We start from the raw sequence: 23,241 nt of genomic DNA, 5'->3' as shown, positions 1-23,241 counted from the left end.
GTGCTCGTAGCAACATAACCCATCCTTGCAGATGGTACAGTACCCAGTCAGGGTTAGTTGAGTCATATATACACAAACGATAGCTTTCCTAGAATTGTTCAGAGTAGCACAGATTACTCTTTATTATAGAACATACTAGAAATGACAGTTCTACCAGACAGAAAGTACTCAGAGCAAACACGCGAATGCTGCGACGGCTTCCAGTCCTTTCTGTCTAGGCTGGAGATCCACGCTGCCCGTCGTCTGTTGCTCAAATGACGCGTTTCTGGTCCCTGACTGGTTAGTATAGCCGTATAGACTAAAAACGTATGTTGCTCCCCTGAATTCTACGATCGTGGCAGCCGAAAACACAGCAACTCTAGCCATGCTAATACGCTTGCCCCCTAAGATGGCGACTTCCGGGATATCACGTGATTGTGACGTCAAACGCACTATCTCTATAGGCACGTACGTTCTAACAAGTAGTTTGCTTTGTGTAAGAGAGAAGACAGATAGACTAAAGTTCGTCGACAAAGTTTTGAATACTTCCTATATATCTACAAGTTCAGCTAACTAACTTCAACTAATCTAACAAATTACAAATTACTTTGACAGCAAAGTTGTATGATTACACAATTCTATATTTGTTTTGGTTTGAAAACTTTACCACGTTCCGTGCACTCTAAGCGACTAGGAATCAAAGTGAAAGTCTTTTAACTTAAATTAGTACAAAAGTCTTGCCATGGCAACGCTATAACAACTATTTCTTTCTGGTATAGTTTGTTTAAAAAACACAAATTACATGGCATAAGTCTATTATTTCATGGCTAGAGATCAGTCTGCAGCACTTGAGGAAGAGCAAAATAAGTGATTCCTTGGTCGTTTCCGTCGCCATAGCAAGTGCCAAACCTCAACTGCGCATATTTGGCATTTTGTGGCCACTTCCAGTTTCGTTCTTTACTACTGTTATCAGGTTTGTGTGGGAGTACAAATCCATTCCATCTTGTCCACTCTTCTACATCGTTTTTGCTTCATTTGAAATACGGTTTGGTTGCGACTTTGGAATAATACTGCAGATAGTCACTTTCAAGTAACGGGAAGGTCAGAAGATTTCCGTTTTTGTCATACGCTTGGAAACCAAGAAAGTTGTGAAGATCAGTTTGTGTGCTCGAGATCCAAACACTGAACTTATATGATTTGTTTAAATTAATCTCAAAACGACGTGTAATGCCCCACGGATAATAACATTGTTTCTTTTTTCCCGCAACCATCTTGGCTATGGGAGTATTTTGTGCTATCAACACAGTACACAAACACACTTTAGCAACAACATAAAGTTGTTCCAATTGCATTGCATATAAGAGTGGTTTACTTAGACAGACATTTCAATTAGCAGAAGTATATAATTATAGTCACATTGCAAATACATAGTTTTTTTAGTTTAGTTACCGTTTCAAGAAATAGGGAAGCAGATAAATAAACAAACAGACAGCGAAACACAAACATGTAGCTTTCATTCTATTTTGTGAAACAGTAGAGCTTTGCTTTGTTGTGGTGTACGTCGATTTAATGTTGATCGAAAGTAGATGAAATTTGACAAACAGAAACAGACAGACGGACGGACGGACAGACGAACAAACAGACAGACAGACAAACTAACAGACAGACCTATATATAACAATTAAATAACCCTTGATTTATCTATTATCTTCATTTTCAAGCAAATAATCATGTATCACCTAACGTTAAAGCCTGCATGTGCCCATAGTAGCCTTACCGGTTACATTAGCTATTCCAGTGTAGTTTGGTTTCGATTCCCATTCACGAAAGTCCAATATGTTAAACGTCAGTGGAGTTTCGAATTCGTGAAAGCTGAGATTCCAGTACCACATTTTGTTTACAGCTGACGAAGATGTAATAGGAAGTGCAGTAGAAGGCGCAGTAGAAGACGCAGTAGGAGCTGCAAAAAGTGCTGCACTAGGAGCTGCAGTAAGAGCTGCAGTAGGAGCTGCAGTAGGTGCTGTAGTATGTGCTGCAGTAGTAGCTACAGAAAGAGGTGCAGTAGAATCTGCAGTAGAAACTGCAGTAGGAGCTGCAGTAGAAGCTGCAGTAAGAGCTGCAGTAAGAGCTACAGTAGGAGCCGCAGTAGGAGCCGCAGTAGGAGCCGCAGTAGGAGCCGCAGTAGGAGCCGCAGTAGGAGCCGCAGTAGGAGCCGCAGTAGGAGCCGCAGTAGAAGTTGCAACAGGAGCTGCAGTAAAAGCTGCAGTAGGAGCTGCAGTAGAAGCTGCAGTAAGAGATGCAGTAGAAGTTGCAATAGGAGCTGCAGTAGACGCTGCAGTAGAAGCTGCAGTAGAAGCTGCAATAGAAACTGCAGTAGAAACTGTAGTAGAAGCTGCCGTAGGAGCTGCAGTAGAAGCAGCAGTAGGAGCTGCTATAGAAGCTGCAGTAGAAGCTGCAGTAGGAGCCGCATTAGCAGCTGCAGTAGGAGCCGCAGTAGAAGCTGCAGTAGAAGCTGCAGTAGAAGCTGCAGTAAGAGCTGCAGTAGAAGCTACAGTAGGAGCTGCAGTAGAAGTTGCCATAGGAGCTGCAGTAGAAGCCGCAGTAGGAGCTGCAGTAGAAGTTGCAATGGGAACTGCAGTAGAAGCTGCAATAGAAACTGCAATAGAAGCTGCAGTAGGAGCTGCAGTAAAAGCTGCAGTAGAAGCTGCAGTAGAAGCTGCAATAGAAACTGTAGTAGAAGCTGCCGTAGGAGCTGCAGTAGAAGCAGCAGTAGGAGCTGCAATAGAAGCTGCAGTAGAAGCTGCAGTAGGAGCGGCAGTAGAAGCTGCAGTAGGAGCTGCAGCAGAAGCTGCAGTAAAAGCTGCAGTAGAAGCAGCAGTAGGAGCTGCAATAGGAGCAGTAGAAGCTGCAGTAGGAGCTGCAGCAGAAGCTGCAGTAAAAGCTGCAGTAAAAGCTGCAGTAGAAGCTGCAGGTGGAGCTGCAGTAAAAGCTGCAGTAGGAGCGGCAGTAGAAGCTGCAGTAGGAGCTGCAGCAGAAGCTGCAGTAAAAGCTGCAGTAGAAGCAGCAGTAGGAGCTGCAATAGGAGCAGTAGAAGCTGCAGTAGGAGCTGCAGCAGAAGCTGCAGTAAAAGCTGCAGTAAAAGCTGCAGTAGAAGCTGAAGGTGGAGCTGCAGTAAAAGCTGCAGGAGAAGCTGCAGGAGAAGCTGCAGTAGGAGCTGCTGTAGGAGGACCAGTTATGGGTACAATGTTACTTTCAACTGTAGCAGAAAGTATGTCATAAAGACTGTCAGTAAGATAAGATTGGGTATCGCTGCTGGTATACTCAACATCTTCGTTTTCTGTCCCAGGGTCAACATGTACACTTTCGGTAGCCGGATGTATAAAATGGGTTGGCTCAGGACTATTTTCCATAGGAATGATGTTCCTACGTATGATGACAGTCTTTGAGGTTTGACTGTCACTACTGCACGATCCAAATCGCAAGGCAACATATTTAGCATCACGTGGCCACTTCCAATCTACTCCATTTGTCTCGTCAAACTGAGAATCCGGTTGGCTGTCATTGTTTGAGTCAGACATGTGGAGAGAAAGTATGTAGCCCGTCCATTTGGTCCACACATTTGAATCGTTACCACTATGTTTAAAATATTGATTAATTGTCGATATGTTTTCTTTCTTCTCATTGTAGACGTAGAAACCAAATGAGTTTACCATGTCGGTTGCCTGAAAAGAAACACATCCCTAATGTACTCAATAGCTATCCACCCTGAACATATACACTGAAGCAGAGGCAACTAAGCGAGACAAACAGATGCTAAACGTGAAATATAATGCGTATAAAAAACAACAACAGTCTCATGCACAGAACGTTCTCACACATACGTACTGACACATGCAAGCACAGGATACAGACACAACTTAGGCATGTGTTTTGTGTTGCCCCTTTAAGAGAACTACACCAGATGTGGTGTGATAAAATAAATTATTGCCGAGCGTAGCGAGGCTTCTAATCCGGATCGCACAGCAGAAATAGGAGTGGTCCTATATGGCTCTCCATCAAGCTTTAGGTGTGTGTGTGTGTGTGTGTGTGTGTGTGTGTGTGTGTGTGTGTGTGTGTGTGTGTGTGTGTGTGTGTGTGTGTGTGTGTGTGTGTGTGTGTACACAAATCTCAAATTTCTTCTCCCAATGACCACATTTCATGATAGGACATACCTTAAAAAATCCTTTCCGTATCCGACAACAGATGAGTCTAAGAACGATTCGTGCAAGTGACCAAACGGCCAAGAAAATGCTTCATGAACTTCCGTCGCCCCGTCCTTTTGTACTGTAGCTAGGGATTGTGTGTACTTGACAACCAAGAAACACATTTAAGAGTTGAATGCTACCTACAGTCAACTATTCACACGTCCCATACTTACAGTATGATCAGTCCTTTACTACACTGTGCTGCATCTAACTCTGTTGATAGTCAATGTTTGCTGATATCAATTTCTATGTCAGTAAATACCATACCACTGTCGTTACAGCGGAACTGAGTGCATACCTAAACTGTACATTTCAACTGCCTTGATCACGATCGCAAAACGACGACTACCTATACCAGGCCTATATACGTAATCTAAACTACTAGAAAATTTGCATGTTTACTTCCATGACAGCTAGGGTTTCAACAAATATGTATTGTCTAGCTAGGACTTGGCGTTTCAGTAGATGGCCTGAAACTCCGTTGGACGTGTTCACAAGCGCGAGACGCCTACGGATACCATACAACTATTTATTATTATTTTGTGTCGTGCTCAACCAGATCAGTCTGGTTTGTAAAGTCTATTACAAGTACCGGAAGAAAACCCTGCTTCAGAAGTACCTAGACCATCACGGCTGTATACAAAGAAGACATGACTTTACGAAGGATCCGAGTAGATCCCAGAAGCGCTGTTTTCTGTAAGTGCTGCAGGTTGTGATGACCTGGAATAATGTCCAGCCACCGTGCAATACCTGCGTGCACTGTGCCCAAAGCTCCTAAGACCCCCGGAACCACGCTTATCTCCACTCGCAAGTTGCTGTACTTCGCCAACTTCTCAGTATGTTTCTTGCCAATGTTGCCGTCAGCAGGACAGCTGATATCAATAAGAAGACAAGTGTTTGTCTTCTTATTTTTAAGACAGATGTCTGGACGATTGGCTTTGATCTTCCTGGCAGTGGGGATGGTGGTATCCCACATCATAGTAATGTCTGTCTCCACAAGCCTATCAGGATAATGCCGGTACCATCTGCTCTCCACTGAAACCCCAAAATGGCGACAAACATCCCAGTGAATGATGGAGGCCACCTGATTGTGTCGATCAGTGTAGTCCGTCGGTGCCAAAGCACTACAGCCTGCCACAATGTGGTCGACTGTTTCCAGGCCTACACTGCACATGCGGCAAGTAGGACTGACATCACGATGTAGAATCTTGCGCTCATAGTACCGAGTCTGAAGAGCTTGGTCTTGAGCAGCAACAACCAGTCCCTCAGTTGCAGCAGGAAGATTCGCTGCCTTTAGCCATCCGTAGGTCTCTTTCATGTCCACAGGCGGTTGCTCAGTGAGACGACGATACTGCCCGTGCATAGGCTTCCCGCTCCAGGACCGCACACGAAGAGAACTGCAACATGTACGGTAATGTCTCGCATCTGTTTCAGGCGCTTGCTTGAAGCCACCTTCAACCGAGATGGATGCATTCCTGTGTAAGTTCTGTGACTTGTCGTCCGAAGCAAGACTCCTTCGCAGCTGTGCAGAAAGCAACAAGCCATGCACTTGATCGAATGTGGAGATTTTCCAAAGTCACACTCCCTTATCATCTGCATGAAAGGATCGATCTGTCAGCAAGGTAACAGTTCAGCCTTACAATACAAGATTGATATGTCGACTCAATCTGTTGTAACCCCCTACCCCCATCACTGCAAGAAGCGTACAGTCGGTCAACGTCTTCAGCAGGATGGTGGACACCGTGCATAGAGAGGAGCTATCTGGTCCGTCGATCAAGCTGCTGCAGGTCCGTGCACCCCCAATGAATGACGCCAAAACCGTAAGTGAGAACCGGTAGTGCAAACCCATTGATGGCTAGAATCTTGTTCCGATCATACAAGTCAGTCCGGAGAACCACCTTCACTCTGCGAAAGTACTTACGACGGAGTCTCTCCCGCATCATGCTGTGCTGATTACCGTTACTCTCATCTACACCCAAGTACTTGTAGACTTGACCCGGTTCCAGACAGTTGATGGTGTCCGTTTTTCCTACCGACACTCCAGAGTTGTGTCCAGATAGCCTGCCGTTGACAAAGTGTGCAACAGCACATTTTTCCAGACCAAACTTCATCTGGATGTTATTAGAGAAGGTACAAACCGTCTGCAACAATCCATCCAACTGATCAGAGTTTCTGCCATACAGCTTCAGATCATCCATGTAAAGTAGATGACTGATGAGCTGACGTTTGGCAGTCTCACCATGCCCAGTGGTCATCCGGTAGCCGTAACCGGTTCTGTTCAGCTCCTTGCTCAGATGATTGAGAGCCATACAGAAGAGAAGTGGAGAAAGTGAGTCACCTTGGAAAATACCCTTTCTGATCTGCATAAGCCTTGTCTTGATCGTACTATTCCCGCAAGAAAGCACCATCGATGTCCTCCAACTCAACATCATACGTGACAGGAACCCGCATAAGACTGAACTGATCTTATGCAGCTGAAGGCATTGGAGCAACCAACTGTGTGGCACGCTATCATAGGCTTTCTGGTAGTCCACCCAAGCCATGCTCAAGCTCTTGTGCCTGGTCTTACAGTCTTCGGTAAGCAGCTTGTTGATCAACAGCTGATCCTTTGCACCAAATGATCCCTGTCGACAACCCTTCTGCTCCGGAGCCATGAGGTTTCTCTGATCCAAATGCCCTGCAATTCCCTGCCTGATGACTGAGGTGAGGGTCTCATAGAAGACAGACAGACATGTGATAGGCCGGTAATTTTTGGCCTGGTCAGTCTTGTCATTCTTAGGAATCAGAGTGGTTATACCTTGAGACAACCAGTAGGGTACAGAGTCTGGATTCTGAACCAACAGGTTGCAGTTACAAGTCAGATTAGTGTGAAGACACGTGATACGCTTGACCCAAAAACCATAAACCTTGTCTGAACCAGGAGCTCGAGACTTCAGGTTCCTCCTATCCTTTTGAGACACGATGTGACCTCATTGTCTGAGATAGATAACCACTGCTGCTCATCTTTCCGGTGCGTCTTGCCATCGGTTTGACGTCTCAGCCAGAAGGCAGATTCATTGTGATGTACCTCAGTTTCTAGGATACCACCCCAATACTGTTCGATCTCAGACTCGGATGGCGGGAAAGTGACCTGGATAGTCTGCTTACCCAGCTCTCTGTTATTATTATTATTAATAGTTGTACGGTATCTGTAGGCGCCTCGCGTTCGTAAGTAACACGTCCAACGGAGTTTTCAGACAGTCTACTGAAACGCCGAGTCCTAGCTAGACAATACATATTTGTTGAAACCCTAGCTGTCATGGAAGTAAACATGCAAATTTTCTAGTAGTTTAGATTACGTCTAAAGGCCTGGTATAGGTAGTCGTCGTTTTGCGATTGTGATCAAGACAGTTGAAATGTACAGTTTAGGTATGCACTCAGTTCCGCTGTAACGACAGTGGTATGGTGTTTACTGACATAGAAATTGATCTCAGCAAACATTGACTATCAACAGAGTTTAGCTGGATTTACAATATGGGAACGCTTGAGCGTCGCGTCGCGTGCGTCCTTTCACGTTGTCTTGCGTGGGAATGGCACGTATCGCGTCACACGCGTCACATCATTCACAATACGATTTCAGTGCGCCGTAGACGTTGATGCCTGAATTATTGAACTGACCACTCGCGCTTCGATTTTTTACTAGCACAACTCTGCTGGAACCCCCAACTTGCTCAAAATCAATTTCTGCGCGTTCTCCCTTGCACGCAGGTCTTTCTACATCTTGCAGTTGATTATCCACAAGCAAGGACAGCTCCATACACAATCTATAGACCGTTCAACGTCGAGTACAGCGTCGAAATCAATAATCATTGCTCACGAAAGCCACACGTGCATTTATAGTTGGCTGTGATTTGTCGAGATCAAGGTGCTACTTCCGACGCGACGTGAAGAGCTTCCGGTTCGACGCTCAAATAGAATTGGTTCTATTTCGACGCGACGCGACCATTTACAATTTGAATTTGTACTATGCGACGTGACGCGACGCGACGCGACGCTCAAGCGTTTGCATATTGTAAATCCAGCTTTAGATGCAGCACAGTGTAGTAAAGGATTGATCATACTGTAAGTATGGGACGTGTGAATAGTTGACTGTAGGTGGCATTCAACTCCTGAAGGTGTTTCTTGGTTTTCAAGTACACACAATCCCTAACTACGGTACAAAAGGATGGGGCGACGGAAGTTCATGAAGCATTTTCTTCGCCGTTTGGTCACTTGCACGAATCGTTCTTAGATTCATCTGTTGTCGGACACCGAAAGGATTTTTAAGGTATGTCCTATCATGAAACGTGGTCATTGGGAGAAGAAATTTGAGATTTGTGTACACACACACATGCACGCACGCACGCACACACACACGCACGCACACACACACACACACACACACACACACACGCATGCACACACACACACACACACACACACACACACACACACACACGCACGCACACAAGCATGTACCAAAAGCTCGATAGAGAGCCATATAGAACCACGCCCATTTTGTTGGGCGACCCGGATTAGAAGCCTCGCTACGCTCGACAATTATTATTATAAATGCATAAAATAACTACAGTACCTACCGTCGATTTGATGTAGATGCTAAATTTATAACTCTTCGTTGAATTAATCGGAATGTAGTCAGATATCGAGCAACACTCACCATCTAGTAAAATTTCAAGATAAGAAACGTCAGACCATCGCTACTAGTCGTCGACCGCATCCTAATTAACACATTCCTCTTACTTTGTGCACCATGACTGTCGTTACACACAGCAGCTAAACGCATTTGCCCGTCTGTGACAGTTACTTCCTCGAGTCCAGCACCGAAGTACATCCAGCTAGACGTGTTGCCCATCTGCATAGCAATAGCCGAAGAGAAGAAACCCTGAGCACAACATTTCAGTCAGTATCTAGTACAGTAAAGACTATCAAAGTGACGAATGTCTATTGTCTAGACACCTGATGAAGGAAAAGAAGAGCGACAGCAGAACAAAGCGTCTTCATTGTCAAACTCGAACAGCTAGAGGATATCCACTCTCCACCGCTGTTGGAGCAAAATAGAAGCTTACCTATACCTATACACAATAGATTCGCTTCTATTTTGACAGATACGAAACATTGCAAAAGTTCAAAGTTGTACAGGCGCCTGCAATGCGAGAATGGAATGGTTGTCACGTGACGTCAGAATACTTCCTCTTTGTTGCCTTCTGCTGCTGCCTACAATGAAGAAGCACCAAATTGCTAAGCCTAGGTTACGGAGCAGCTGCTGCATGCTGCACACGCGTGCATGCTGGCACGCAGTATCTAACTAATTGACGCGAAGTAGCACAGCCTTTGGCACTGTATGTCATGTCCAATCTGGCACGTAGGAAAGAACACGCGCGTCTGTAGAGCTGTAGACAGTACTCTAATGTACTACTAGATAGGGTTAGCAATAGCCGAGGTGAAGAAGACCTGAGCACAACATTTCAGTACAGTAGAAAGTAAGCCACTTTAAATAACACTTGCAATTTCTAAGTTGTAGGTACTGTACACGTACCGGCGCCTGCACTGCGAGAATAAATTATTGTCACGTGACGTCCTAATGGGCCCGAAATAGGCCTTCTTGTTGCCTTCTGCTGCTTCCCACAAACATGTCTCGCGTCTCTACTGTGTACTGAAAAGCGTTGTAGTGCTTTCGCGTGTTTGGTAGGATTTGCTGTGCCACACGTTTGTCGCGTGCTGTTGTTCACAGTTGTGGGATTCACTCAGCAATCACTTGAGTTCCAAAAAATAACGCGGAATTAACAAACGGCAGCAGATGATGACACGTGTAGGTCACATGTTGTTACCAACTGTATTCGGTTCGCAAATTATAGCCTCGCGAGCCAAGCCTTACTGTGCGACCTCACGTGCTGTTTCCTGCTTGCACGCGAGCAGTTTTGGCTCAAGCACCTCCTCTCACGTGCAAGCAGGCGAACAGCACGTCAGGTCGCACAGTGAGCACGGAAGGCTTGGTTCGCGAGGCTACGCAAATTATCTGTGCGACACTACTGACACGCAGAGTCCAATATTTGAAAATGGCACGTTTTAATCTAACTAAAATTACTAATTACAATTACTGCTATCTAGACAGTAATCACAGTCACATGAAAACACGATTTCTAGATTTGTTTTTGGCTTGAAAACTTACTACGTCCCGTGCATGCTGCAACTAAAAAGTAGTACAATCAAAATGAATTTTTTTAACTTATATATATGGCAAAAACAAGCGGATGGCTCTTAACTGCCCAGAATTGTGGTTAAACGGAAGTATATTGACATCCAAGTCAGAAATTGCGCATTTGGGTGTGGTTATGGACAGGGGCTGTGGGGATCAAGCTGCTGTTGAAAGAAGAGTAAGACGCATTTATGGAGCGGTCAATTCAGTTGTGTCACGGTTGGGAGGAGTCTGCATGAACGATAGGGTATGAATGAATATCGTGGAAAAGGCATTATTTCCTATCCTGAATTATGGTAGCCATCTATGAAATTTTAACAGGTCGTCAGTAACTAAGGCAGTAAACAAGGCATATCGAAAGGAGGTGAGAAGAGGATTAGAAATGTCACAGAGGAACTCGCTTTGTCAATGGCTCACCGGATTCGAAGAAGCGGATGTCAAGATGAAAAGCTTACAGTTGCGCTTTATGAAGAGAGCCACGGAGTCACCGAACAGATTAGTTGGTTCAATGTCCTGGCATGTGTACAGACATAGTATGTTATGTCGTGATATTAATGAGGAGATGAACATTTTTTAGTACTCGTTACAAAGATATATAGATACATAATTGTGCTACTGCTTGTCTAGTTACAATGTCTGTTACTAAATTGTCTGTGTGGTTCTTGTTTGTTGTTACTCCAGAGAGTTCTGTGTCCTATCTGGATGCGAATTATTATTATTATTAACTAGTACGAATGAAAGGTACTGGTGATACGGCAGTGGCGTAGCCATGCCCTTAGGGACTGACCGGGCATTGCCCATATCCATCAATTTCACAAACCAATCGAACAAAACCTAATCATGTACTCATAATTAGCTCAGTTAGAATACAAGCTGTTCTATAGAGCACTAAAATTTTGTGCTTTTGCTAACTAGACTTAATCTTCGGCATCTTCCAAATTCTAAACTTGCAAATTTCGTAACTACCCTCTCTAAATCTAACGTTTCAACTACATCTTTCTCTATGGTCAAAATCGCTAGACTGTTCATTCGGCTTTGCAGCATCGATTGTCTCGTGTAAGTCTTCAGCCTCTTCAAACTAGAGAAAGTTCTCTCACATGAGGCAGATGTCACCCCAACAGTCAACGCTATCTGCAAGGCAGATATAAGATGCGGAAAAGCTGCTTTGACCGGCGTAAGAACTCTAATGACGTCGGCGATAGACTTCATTTCACACATAGATGCATTAAGAAATTTTCTTGCCTGATGAGTTTCATAACCAATTTCCTCACGGTTTATGTCGTAATGTACCACTAAGGCATTAATGGCGTCTGCTTGAAGGAAGTTTCGGGACTGTGGACTACAAGCCTGAATTGACTTCATAAGGGATCGTCCATCGTTGCTGAATCTTGATTCCAGTTCCTGCAGCATTTGGTCTATCACCGGTAAGAAAAGCTTTCGTCGTAAATGAATTTTCGTTCTTGCCACGTCATCCAGGGGATCTTGATCGTTGGTGAAATAATCAGTTAATCGCTGCCCAGTAGTCTCTGTTAAAACGCAATCAGTAATTTCCTTTTGTTTCCGAGTGCGACGACCGGTAACAAGTCCAGGATCACCACGACTGCGTGATCCATCAGAAACATCCATATTAACGCTGCAGGTTTGTGCCAAGTGAAGAATTTGCTGCCATGTATCGTCCCACCCGGATTCCCTGGTCTCCACCAATTGCTCTATCACAGTCTCTAACAAATCAACGGCTCCAGACAGATCTAAATCTTCAGCTTGCAACTGATCGGACAGATTTTTTGTAATAGTCAGCAGCTTTTCGAAAATAACCAAGTTTGAGGTAAACTCTAACGATTTCACTCGTGACAATAGACCTGCAGCTAAAATGGCTCTTTCGCTGTTGCTAGCATTTGTCAAAGAGGATAAGGCATCGACTACTGCTGTAAAGGATTTAAGCATTGCTCGTATAGAGTCTATTCGACAGGTCCATCGTGTGTCTGAAAGTCTCTTCAGCGTGACGCTCTCACAACGTTGCGGATAGTGACGTTTTTGAGCTTCTAAGAAAATTGGGTGAACAGCAGAAGATGAAACAAAGACGTACAGCCTCTGAAGGACGTCAAAGAACACACTCGCCGAGGAGACGGACTTTACAGAATCAACGACAACAAGGTTCAGCCTATGTGCGTAGCAATGCGTGTAGACGGCTTTCGGAGCAATGTCTCTGATTCTCTTCTGAACGCCGGTGTGCTTTCCGCTCATGACACTAGCACCATCGTAGGTTTGAGCAATGCAGTTCTGCAAGGTAAGTTTGTTCCTTGTCAACACTTGACAGATCTCCTCTGCTATCCCGTCTGCTGCAAGGTTGCCAAGAGGTAAGAAAGATATAAACCGCTCATGAACAGTCCCGTCTAGAACATAGCGCAGAACAACTGCAAGCTGTTCATTCTTTGCTACATCTTTACTTTCGTCGCAAATAAGACAAAAATAGCCACTCCTTTGTACTTCACTGCATATTTTCTCTCGTACCATATCAGCCATCAACTGGATCAAAGCGTTTTGAATCTCTGGAGACTTATAACTTACGTTACCGGGGAGCGTTTCAATTCGTTTGAACAATTCGTGATCATGCCTTGCAAGAAGCTCAAATACAGCCAAAAAATTGCCTGGATTCGATGACTCCTCCGATTCATCGTGCCCACGAAGTGCAAGATTCTGTTTAGCACACAAGAGGATAACCTCCGCCAGACATTTTAAATAGTGTCTGTTAGAAAGAACAACGCGTTCATCTTCTTCTGCAAAGAGGTCTTCAACTCGTCGACGCTGGCTGTTACAGTCATCCAGTCGCCGCTCATGCCATTCTGCCATAGCATTCCTGTGATGTGCCGAACTGGCATGGATCAGAAATGCTCCTTTATTACCAGTACCATGCTTCCAGTCGCCGAAACCTATACTGGTAAACGCTGTGTCGGCACGGCCGCTTGCACTGCCAAGGCAGTAATGACGACAGGCAAAGCAGTAGGCTCGGTCAAATTTTATCGAGTATTCCAACCATGGATATGTTGTGTACCAGGTGGCAACAAACGATCTTCTACATGAGTGTTTTCCCTTTCCAAAATTTTTAGAAGGAAACTGACAGACCGGTTGGGAAGGGCCGCTCTGAAACCTCGTGGAAATGTCCAACTCTGTAGAGAACACAACATAAATCAATCATGAATGCCTGGAAAGAATATGTACATATGTACTTGATATGATCTCCAAAGATGTTGAACACACAGTACTCCTAGCATTACCAGGCTCGGTATTTGCCATGTCTTCTCCAGAACCAGAATCATCCGGGGCTTCGTAGGCAGACTCAGCGCTTTCAGGTATGGCTTGCTGAATTTTGTTAGGCATATCGTCTGAATCGCCCGTTTTGTCACCGTTTTCAATTCTAATTAACCACAAACATTTTCTACAAGTACACCAAATCATTACACTGGTATCTACGAGAAATGATACCTTTTGGGTCCCCAAAAGTCATTCAGAGTCACAGTATGTCGCTTTCGCTTTCTACGCTTAGCGTTAGACTCTGACGCATCCATCTTCTCCTGCATTGAGCGAATTCAACGAATCAGACGCTGAGAATTGATATTAGTCGGCATCCGGGACAGTTCCGTGGGCGGGACTCCTCTATCACGGTGTTCCCGACTGTTTATAGAAATGCGTTGAACTTGAATTTATGTCACCTAAAATACGCGGGCAAAGCAAAAAGTTGCCCGGGCATATGCCCGGTAAAATAGATGCCTGGCTACGCCACTGGATACGGACCAAATGCGAATCCGGACCGTTTGCGAATTCGCATACGGGCTATAGGCTACAATTCGCGACTCTCCAGACAGGATGGGAACGCGAGCTAGAGTAAGACCGTTTCGAATCTAGACCGTTGCGAATGGGCTACACCATTTGCGAATTCGCAAAGGAAGTTGCAGTCCTACAAAAGACAAAACAAGAGCCACAACAGACGGGGAGCTGGGTAATACGTTATAACCACAGAGTCAGCGAGGCACTGGTGAGCTAGACGGACAACGTCCTCTGTGTTCATGTGATATCTGTACATCACGTGCTGTGTACATCTAGGACTCTGGTGGCTATTTTAACATCTGTTCTATCTCTCAACGTCCCTAGACAGTAGAATGTAAAGGCAAGCACAAACCGTTTTATAAAAGTCCAAAAACATTTTGAGAAAATGATGGGTATGTAGGGATGGGTATGTACTTATGTCATTTATGTCCATCTCGTACATCACATTCACAACTGCTGCAAGCGACATAGGTAAATTTAAAAGATTGTGATGTAGGAGATGGGCATAAATGACGTAAGTACATACCCATCCCTACATACCCATCATTTTCTCAAAATGTTTTTGGACTTGTTTCATATATTTTTAGCTATGTTAAAAGTATATTACGCGAGCACGTGTGTGTGTGTGTGTGTGTGTGTGTGTGTGTGTGTGTGTGTGTGTGTGTGTGTGTGTGTGTGTGTGTGTGTGTGTATATATGCCCCGAAGATGGAAATGGCAGTTTTAGTAAACCGAGTGCATCACATTTTGAACAAGTGAGAATACTTTCATGCTCAAAACCCCAGGACAGACCACGTGAAGGTTGCACTCTTTGTCCCGCCCCCTCCCACCCTAGGCCACAAATTCCAGGCTGTAATTAGACGTTGCACATTCCAGTATAGGTACCGTATCTCCTCAAGTGACCTTATTGTGATGTAGGAGATGGGCATAAATAACATAAGTACATACCCATCCCTACATACCCATCATTTTCTCAAAATGTTTTTAGACTTGTGTAGTTTGAAATGGAAATGACAGTCCTAGTAAACGTGTGCAGCTGGCCCGGGATTTCAATCTTTGATTGCATCTCTAGACAACTCCCAAGTTACGCTCAGCATACACGGAAGGACATAGCAGCTGACGGATGTACGTAATAACACTGATTGCATCTATAAACAACTCCCATTACCTAGGGTTCCACGGAAGAGATACACGCTTACATGCCCAGAAAGTCAGACAGGAGGCCGCACCGTTGAACATAGTCCTACATGTTTAACTACACGCAACTGTAAGCAGGATGCAGCAGCAGGTGGAAGAGGCAGCTAGGCTTCCAAACGGTAGTCACATGTACCGGAACAACATGGCGTTGTGGGAAGCACTACGTGGAATTGCATGGCAGCAGTTGACTGATACAAGGTGACTTTGCACATTTCTAGCTGTTGAGTCAGTGCAATTCTTAGGACAAGAGCGAATCGTTTGGTGTGGCTCTCGTCGTTGTAGGTGCTTTGAGTGAGGCGCTAGCCTGGCTGACAAAAGTGAAATGTGAAATGTTAAATGTGAAATGTGAAAGAATAAATCAGGTTTTTTACTTGCCGATAGCAGGCTTCTGAGGCGCTTAGTGTCAGGGGTGATAGGCTGGCTACCATTAGGAATGTTTGAAGTTGAGCGCTACGTGGGTCCGAGATCTCTGTAATGAGTTCTGAGAGATCCGGTTCGAATGCGTTTGGATACTTTTGTGTGGGCCGCCATTTTAGATTCTTCGCATCCCTACATAGGGAGTGCTACCGCACTCCCTGATACTAAGTGTAGCACATGCAACAAATGACTATTTTTGGGGGTGCATTAATTAATTTGTCCATTCCAACCATTCCAGAATGAAGAGAATATTCATTCCAAATTGAACTCGGTCGCATTCCGGAATGCGGAACGCATGCGCAGTAGTTTCCCTAGGTCTGTTGTCATGGCTGACGAGCTAGTGCGCATGTATGGTTTGCAGTTTAGTCAAAACGAGCAGTTGTATTCCTTTCATTCTCACACCTGTAGTAAACCTATAAACCGAGTAAACTGGTCAACGAAGTGGTTTAATTAATTACTCGGGATATAACTGATCATTCCGGAATACAAATCCAATGATTATTCCCGTATTCTTAGTATACCAGAATGGTTGGAATGGGCAAATCGAATGCCCTAGATAACAATATAGTCTAATAACAATTATATTGAGAGCATGGGTGTGTGTGCGCGTGCGCGCGCGCACACACACACACACACACACACACTTTTCCTTTCCTTTCGCTGCGTTCATTCCAATGAGAAACGATGCAGGCCAAGGTCACCATAGGCTATATCGGAGGAATGGATGTTCTCTGACGGCAGAAATGCTCGTGGTTGTGGAGGCCTTGTTGGCTGAATGTTTGGTGACAGTACTGACATTGACTAGTCAGGGACTGACCGATATCTGTGCACATTTCAAGGTAAGGATTGTGAGACATATGGTGTCAAGTTGTGATTTATTGAGTAAAGCAAACTGGGACCCCAAAGTTATCACGCAAGTATCGACTGTGGCAATACAACCTCAGAAGGAGAAAGGAGACTCTTCTTAGATTAGTTCATAGATCATGTCTCGCTGAATTTGGGTGCGTTAGGAGCACTTGGTATGGTTAAACCAAAAGTAGTTACTTCGAGAGAGTAAGACTTTGTGTACATACAGGGAATCGTCTGAACAACTCGTTGCCGATTCTCTGCTTCTGTGGCTGTCTGGACCGTAGGTTTCCTGCAGGAAGATACCAGGCCTTGTATCTTTCTTTCAACAAGTTTTAGTATTTGGTGAGAGTTCTCCTTTAACCCATATGACTGAGATGTTCCATGTCGATATCTCAACGTTCAAGGTGCAATTGTTGGAAACTTCCAAGGTACTGGAAAGATGGTACCACCTCAATGTGATCACAATCAGGATGCAGAAAAATGGGAGCTGGAGGATGGGCATCACTCCAGGTAGGACAGCTAGAAGCTTCGTTTTCTTGTAGTTGATGGTAAGCCCCGTGTGATGGCAAGACAAACCCAGAGATTCCAGCAAGGTAGGTAGACTTTCATAAGAATCAGATATCAATGCCATATCATCAGCATATTCAAGGTCTGTCGCTAACACCACTGATGTAAGCTTCTTCCTGTTTCCTAACAGGTCAGCATCCAGAAGATATGACAAGCACACACCTACATCTGGTTGGTGATCAGTAATGACAAGTCAAATCACGGAGTCAAAGTAGAGGTTGAATAAGGTTGGAGCAAGCACACAACCCTGTTTGACACCACTAGAAACAGAGAAATGATCTGAGATTTTACCATAGGTCCTTACAGCGGCAGAGGTGTTACTGTGCAATGCTTCAATGATTTTGAGCAGCTTAGATGGCAAGTGCTAACAATACTGAAGAACAGACCAGAGAGCTGCTTTATTGATTGAACCAGAGGTCTACAAAACAGATGTATAATGGACGATGGTACTCCCTGGCTTTTCCATCAACACCCTGAGAGAAAAGATTTGGATGGTGCACCCTCTGCCCTTGTGGAAACCACGCTGCTTCTCACGCGAGAGGGCCTTCGCTCTGGGTTTGATCCTGTTCAATATAACACGAGTAGAAATCTTGCTAGGATGCTCAAAAGGGCAATTCCTCTATAGTTGTCACATTCGGAACGACTTCTCTTCTTGTGAAGAGGGACAATGAGGTGGTTCAACCAATCTGAGGGAATACTCTCACTGCTCCAGATTGAGTTGAACAGTGAAGTGAGCCAGCAGATGGTTTCCCCTTCTCCCAACTTAAGCAGCTCAGCACACACACACACACACACACACACACACACACACACACACACACACACACACACACACACACACACACACAGGAAGTATATGAGAAGTGGAGAGAAAGAGACAAATGTAAATAGGCAGAGTGCTGTCTAATTAGATCTGTGTAAACAACAATGACAATGTCAAGTTGTCTGATGAACAATAATGGCTCTGTCTTTAGGACGTGACACACTTTACATAAAACCAGTTCCAATGAGAGGTGACGCAATTGAACTACTTACATTTTGAAATTGCTTTTTCAGTAGTTCTTGTCCTACTGCAATGTGACTGTCAGTCAACCATTTGATCATTGCGTAGCAGATGCCGTTTGTCTTCTAGGGTTAGGTGACGTTTAGGTAACCAGAATATACTGTATTGGTAGATGGATTAACAACTGTGTCAGTATCTTCATTACTATCTATCAACTTTTGTGTTATTGCAGCACCTTCTGCCATGGTGGCAGTTTGGGGAACACAATTGCTCATTTGGTCCGTATCAACTCCACTCCAGACAGATAAAAGCCATATAGCACGCTAATCATTGATAAGTAATTTATACCATGGTCACGTGACATGTATTCTAAGTGAGAGTGCGTGACTTTGATACAGACCAAATTCGAATCCGGACCATTCGCAAACGGGCCAGACCATTTGTGAATTTGCATATGGGCTAGACAATTCTCGAATCGGTAGACACAATGCATGGGAACATGAGCTAGACTGTTCGTTAACAGGCTAGACCATTTGCGAATTCACAAAGAAACTTGCAGTCTTACAAAAAGACAGCCACAACAGACAGGAGCTTACGTCGTGACACCAATCCAAGTGCGAATCGAATTAATTAATTTGTAGCTACGCAAGTCAGGAGAAGTCCACTTTTTGAGATTTATGAGTAAAGTCAAATCTTAGAGGCCTCTATCTTCTAGTCAGTTAGTTGTGGAAAGAGTTTCAGTTGAAATGTCTCTAATAATCCACTGCTTTATGACACAGGTACTTGTTTCAAGACTAAATGAACAACTTCCAATTCGTTATGGCAATTCAATGGAGAATGGTTTTGAACCAGAGTCCTCTCTAATCATGTTGATGGGTTTTGGGAGTGATGATTAGGTTATAATGAACAAAATAGAGGAAACTGGTTATATAATTTACTAGTCATTAACAAATTGAGTAGTCCATACACGACATGTTTGTACAATCAGAAATTTTCAATAAACTCATGTTTATTAAAGGCAGGGTTCCTGCCAAATATAACTACATGCTGTCAAGTCTGATGTATCAGGTTAAGAACTCTTCAGCTTTGCATTTACTATTTAACTAGCTTTCTGATGAACAGATACAAGGTCAAGTACCTTGAAACCCAGATGACATTATTTAAACATGCAGACATATGCACACAACAACAACAACAACAACAACTACTACTACTACTACTACTACTACTACTACTACTACACAAAGACCAAGATACACTGACTGTTTTGCTCAGAAATAATCTCTCTCATTAGCTCAATGTCAATGGCTGGAATTGCAGTGGTGACTCTTGCTGCAAAATCTTGTCTCTTGCCTTACCGTGACAATTTATACAATTGAAATGATACCACCTCTGATGTCCATTGCACTGCACCATTTCAGAACCTGACATGTGTTCATAGCAATTGCAGTGAATGCTAACATAGGTTTTCATCTCTTTTGCCCGTTTCATTGAAGGTAGACCTTGTGGAAAGAGCCGTATTGTGCCAGTCTCAAACCCTTCACATATGTGTTGATGGAGAGCGCACTCAAAGAAAGCACAAGCACTGGGGTCAAGGCCACTGCAAACAGTTGCTGCAAAAGCAATTTCAAATGGCCCACAGTTTTCTTTTCCTGTGTGCTGCTGCTGAACAGGCTTTCTTATAACCTTTACTGCTCCATCCTCATCCGCCAATGTCTTGTACATGTCTGCTAGCTGGCGTGTCAATGAAATATCAAGAGTGTCCCCTGCCAAGCTGTCAAATACATCGACACAGTTCCTAGACAAAATGCCAGCTGTAGACATTAGTCAGTGTGATGAATTAACGTTGTGGATTTGTACAGCACTATTAGTAACTGAATCAAATCCAATTATGCTTGTTCCAACCAAAGGAGAATACAGGCCATCCACATTGGGAAACTGCTTCTTGAGTAACTTTGGGCTGCTGAATGTGTGCATTGGTGAGACACTGGTTGTTTATCAGCTCCTTGCGTTCTTTCACACACAGCTGCAAATCAGGCAACCACTGTTGTCGGCTTGGTAGACTAATGCTGTCCTGTTGGAAGTCACTGACTGCCAATGACACAAAGGGTGCATGCCCAGGGCAATTCAGACAGAATCTTCTACAACAAGAAGGTGTACAAACATTTCCTTCTTGTCGGCATGGACATTTCTTCGTAACTCCACAGTTTCTGCATTTGCAGCCACTGTACGACTTTACTGGTAACTCTTGCTTAGTAGATGACATACTACTTGGTGGAATTGTGATGGGTCTTTGAAGAATGATGATATAGTTGCTTGCACTGACAGATTCTTGTTTTGGTTGCGTTGCTCGTTTGAGGACAAGTGATGTATTTGGCTGAGTTATGGAAGAGACAAACAATGTAGTTTTGTGCGTCCTAATGTTAAAGAATGATGCAATTCTGGGTTGAGTGCCTCTAGGATAGTGGACGAGTGATGTCGATGGTTGACTTGATTAAACTAATGTACATGTATTAGATTGGATTGTTGTTGTTGTGCAGACAGCTGTAGTAGGACTAGGCACGAATGTATCATTGGAGACACACGCAGTAGTGAACCCAGGTGTTGTAGTGGAGACAGAAGTTGTACAAGTACTTGATGGAGTTTTAAAGAATGCAGATGTTGCAGAAATACATGCTTTTCCTTGCTTTTGTTTGGTTTGTACACTTGTTGCACACGGTGACTGAGATGTTCCATTCTTGCAGTGCCTGCCATGATGGCCTTTGCTGTGGCAAGAAACACCACTTCGGACACAAGGGCACATCTTAGCCAACAAACATCCTTTTTTTTGCATTTGCAATGGTATGTTACACGCTGTCCTCGTCTTGGTCTGGCCAGTGTTGCTGCCTCTCCCTTTATGGCCCAACATGTCATCCGGGAAACTATATAATCTGCATACATGTCGACTACCTCTGTACTCTAACTACCAATATAAATCACAAAATCGATTGTAATAGCTTTAGTTAGCAACTCAGCACCAGTAGACAAGTTCGCTAAGCAGTCGGTGACAATTTTCCATGCCGATATCGACGCTAAAGACGTGCGCAGCGTATCGGCATGCTCGCCGAGAGCAACAAGTTTGTCAAAACTGCGAACGTGTCTACACTAACCTGAGCAATGCTTTCGCTAACTTTGGCTTTGGGCCGATGCCGTTCAAGTACGTTTTGGCGTGTGTAATCAGTGCATTGTCTTACATCCTGTGCAGGGTAACGCCTCCCAGATCGGCTTCCGTAGGTGCCGAAAACGCCACTAGAAGAACGAGAAATTTGGCTATCACTTCATCAACACAATTCGACACATTGATGTACTTCGCCTTGCGACTTTGTATTCTCTCAACGCACCAACAATAATGACTCCACAGCACAAACGGTTGCCGCGGGCGTGACTCACATACGGATTGGAATGTGCGCGAATACGCCACCAAATGACTTCGGATCGGATTCGAAACGACGTCATAAGTATATTTTGGACATAGCGATCTCTATGACGTTGTGAATAATTATGTATATACTGTTGTCACGTGGCATGGCGAACTTCAGCCATGCGTACTGAAAAATCTTTTGGAGTAAAAATTGTCCCGTATATTGCGCGCTGCTAGTATATATCAAAGACTATCTAGCGGTGCACACGCGGTCGCCGAAGATGGCGTCGTTTCGGTGCTACGTGACGTCAAACTCGCGGACTGCGCATGCTCGCGATACTCCCGATTGCAACGTAATTACCCATAAAGGGTTCTTGATGAAATCCGGCTATCACTTTGCCAGTTATTGTCATCAAGACCTCCAATTTTCCCAGAATACTTCTCCAAGGTGTTTTCATCATACATCCTGTTCAGAACTTCATGCATTGACCTGTTTTGAGAATTATGCCCTCACTTGTTGAAAAACAAGTTTGAATTGATACACTTACCTCAAACGGTACGAGAATCGTTTAGATCTCTTACCTTGAACTATTACGGCTGGCAGCCTGGGAAGGTCAGAAGATGTTCGGTCTTGAGATGGAATCTTGACCGTGACATACTCTCCTACAACATGAGCTTGTAGCCACACACGCTTGTTTCTTGTCTGCTTCTTTTTTTGATTTTGCGCTGCTTGTTTGTAGTGCACTAGTGCTCGTTTCCTCTTCTGAACATGCTGTTCACGTGTCCCTAACCAGCCATCTGAAGTAGCAAATAAGATGTAAAGCATGCACAACAACGTGTGTAGTATTCCATGCCCCTGTTGTCATCATCACTAGTGACATGTTCAGAATCACATTTAGCAGTAATGATATCAATGACACTTTCATCAGACAGCACACACACTTACTGGTTTTTGTTTAGATAACGATGCAGTACACTCAAGTAATCATGTTCTTAGACTGTTTTGGGTATCTTCTCACCTTTGCTACTCTCCGCTGTCTCGACATCTTCAAAGCTATCTTTAGTAGGACCAAACTCACTCGTTCTCTCAGTAGGAGAGTCATAGAAATCAACTGCAAATGTATCATGATATCAAGATTAGGTGTGTGTGTGTGTGTGTGTGTGTGTGTGTGTGTGTGTGTGTGTGTGTGTGTGTGTGTGTGTGTTTGTCAAGCATTGTTCTAACGATTTGACAAAGCTTGAAGCTTTGAGAACTAAGAGAACCCGCAGATTGAACATTCCAACAAGACAGTCTAGTCTTGCCTTTTGCGTGAAGAAAGGCATACGACTTAGACTTTGTAGTGAGCTTGGTTTTGAATGCTGCTGTTTTCTGTTCATCACAAAACGAACACGGAACAGATTAGGACGCCAACCCAATTGACCCACGTCGTGCCATTAGCAGGGCCTGAACCCAGTATCCGGGGATTACCAATGAGGAGGTTGCACGACAAAATCCCCGGATACTGGGTTAAGGCCCTGCTAATGGCA

The 23,241-nt window shown here is 44.2% G+C and overlaps 3 protein-coding genes across 3 annotated transcripts; all 3 read right to left on the bottom strand.

Moving 5' to 3' along the window:
* Window positions 1–510: 510 nt before the first annotated feature.
* Window positions 511–10,695, bottom strand: LOC134196834 (mucin-5AC-like). Its single transcript, XM_062666055.1, has 6 exons — window positions 10,677–10,695; window positions 9,219–9,334; window positions 9,003–9,144; window positions 8,840–8,922; window positions 1,757–3,701; window positions 511–1,273 (listed from the first exon to the last, which is right to left on the bottom strand). The coding sequence occupies exons 1-6, from the start codon at window positions 10,693–10,695 to the stop codon at window positions 1,011–1,013; spliced, it is 2,568 nt and encodes an 855-aa protein (XP_062522039.1). The 3' UTR covers window positions 511–1,010.
* A 586-nt stretch (window positions 10,696–11,281) lies between these two features.
* On the bottom strand, window positions 11,282–14,234 carry LOC134196833 (zinc finger MYM-type protein 1-like). Its single transcript, XM_062666054.1, has 3 exons — window positions 13,942–14,234; window positions 13,686–13,873; window positions 11,282–13,625 (listed from the first exon to the last, which is right to left on the bottom strand). Exons 1-3 carry the CDS (start codon window positions 14,034–14,036, stop codon window positions 11,347–11,349), a joined length of 2,562 nt encoding a protein of 853 aa, XP_062522038.1. The 5' UTR covers window positions 14,037–14,234; the 3' UTR covers window positions 11,282–11,346.
* Window positions 14,235–19,096: 4,862 nt separating this feature from the next.
* LOC134196741 (uncharacterized) lies at window positions 19,097–21,816 on the bottom strand. The gene has a single exon (XM_062665963.1). The coding sequence runs from the start codon at window positions 20,136–20,138 to the stop codon at window positions 19,605–19,607; it is 534 nt and encodes a 177-aa protein (XP_062521947.1). The 5' UTR covers window positions 20,139–21,816; the 3' UTR covers window positions 19,097–19,604.
* Window positions 21,817–23,241: the final 1,425 nt, after the last annotated feature.

Source organism: Corticium candelabrum, chromosome 21 (genome assembly GCF_963422355.1).
Source record: "Corticium candelabrum chromosome 21, ooCorCand1.1, whole genome shotgun sequence".
NCBI classification, from domain to species: Eukaryota; Metazoa; Porifera; class Homoscleromorpha; order Homosclerophorida; family Plakinidae; genus Corticium; species Corticium candelabrum.
Note: the sequence above shows the minus strand (reverse complement) of the source record. Positions and strands in the feature narration are given on the sequence as shown.

Coding starts and splice junctions, on each gene's coding strand:
- LOC134196834 (XM_062666055.1), bottom strand. Junction 9,145..9,218: donor CTCTTCTTTTCCTTCATCAG/GTGTCTAGACAA, acceptor TGTTGTGCTCAG/GGTTTCTTCTCTTCGGCTAT. Junction 3,702..8,839: donor GCATCTACATCAAATCGACG/GTAGGTACTGTA, acceptor GTTTCTTTTCAG/GCAACCGACATGGTAAACTC.
- LOC134196833 (XM_062666054.1), bottom strand. CDS start 14,036: ATGCAGGAGAAGATGGATGCGTCAGAGTCTAACGCTAAGCGTAGAAAG. Junction 13,874..13,941: donor GACTTTTGGGGACCCAAAAG/GTATCATTTCTC, acceptor GTGGTTAATTAG/AATTGAAAACGGTGACAAAA. Junction 13,626..13,685: donor ATCTTTGGAGATCATATCAA/GTACATATGTAC, acceptor TGTTCTCTACAG/AGTTGGACATTTCCACGAGG.
- LOC134196741 (XM_062665963.1), bottom strand. CDS start 20,138: ATGTCTACAGCTGGCATTTTGTCTAGGAACTGTGTCGATGTATTTGAC.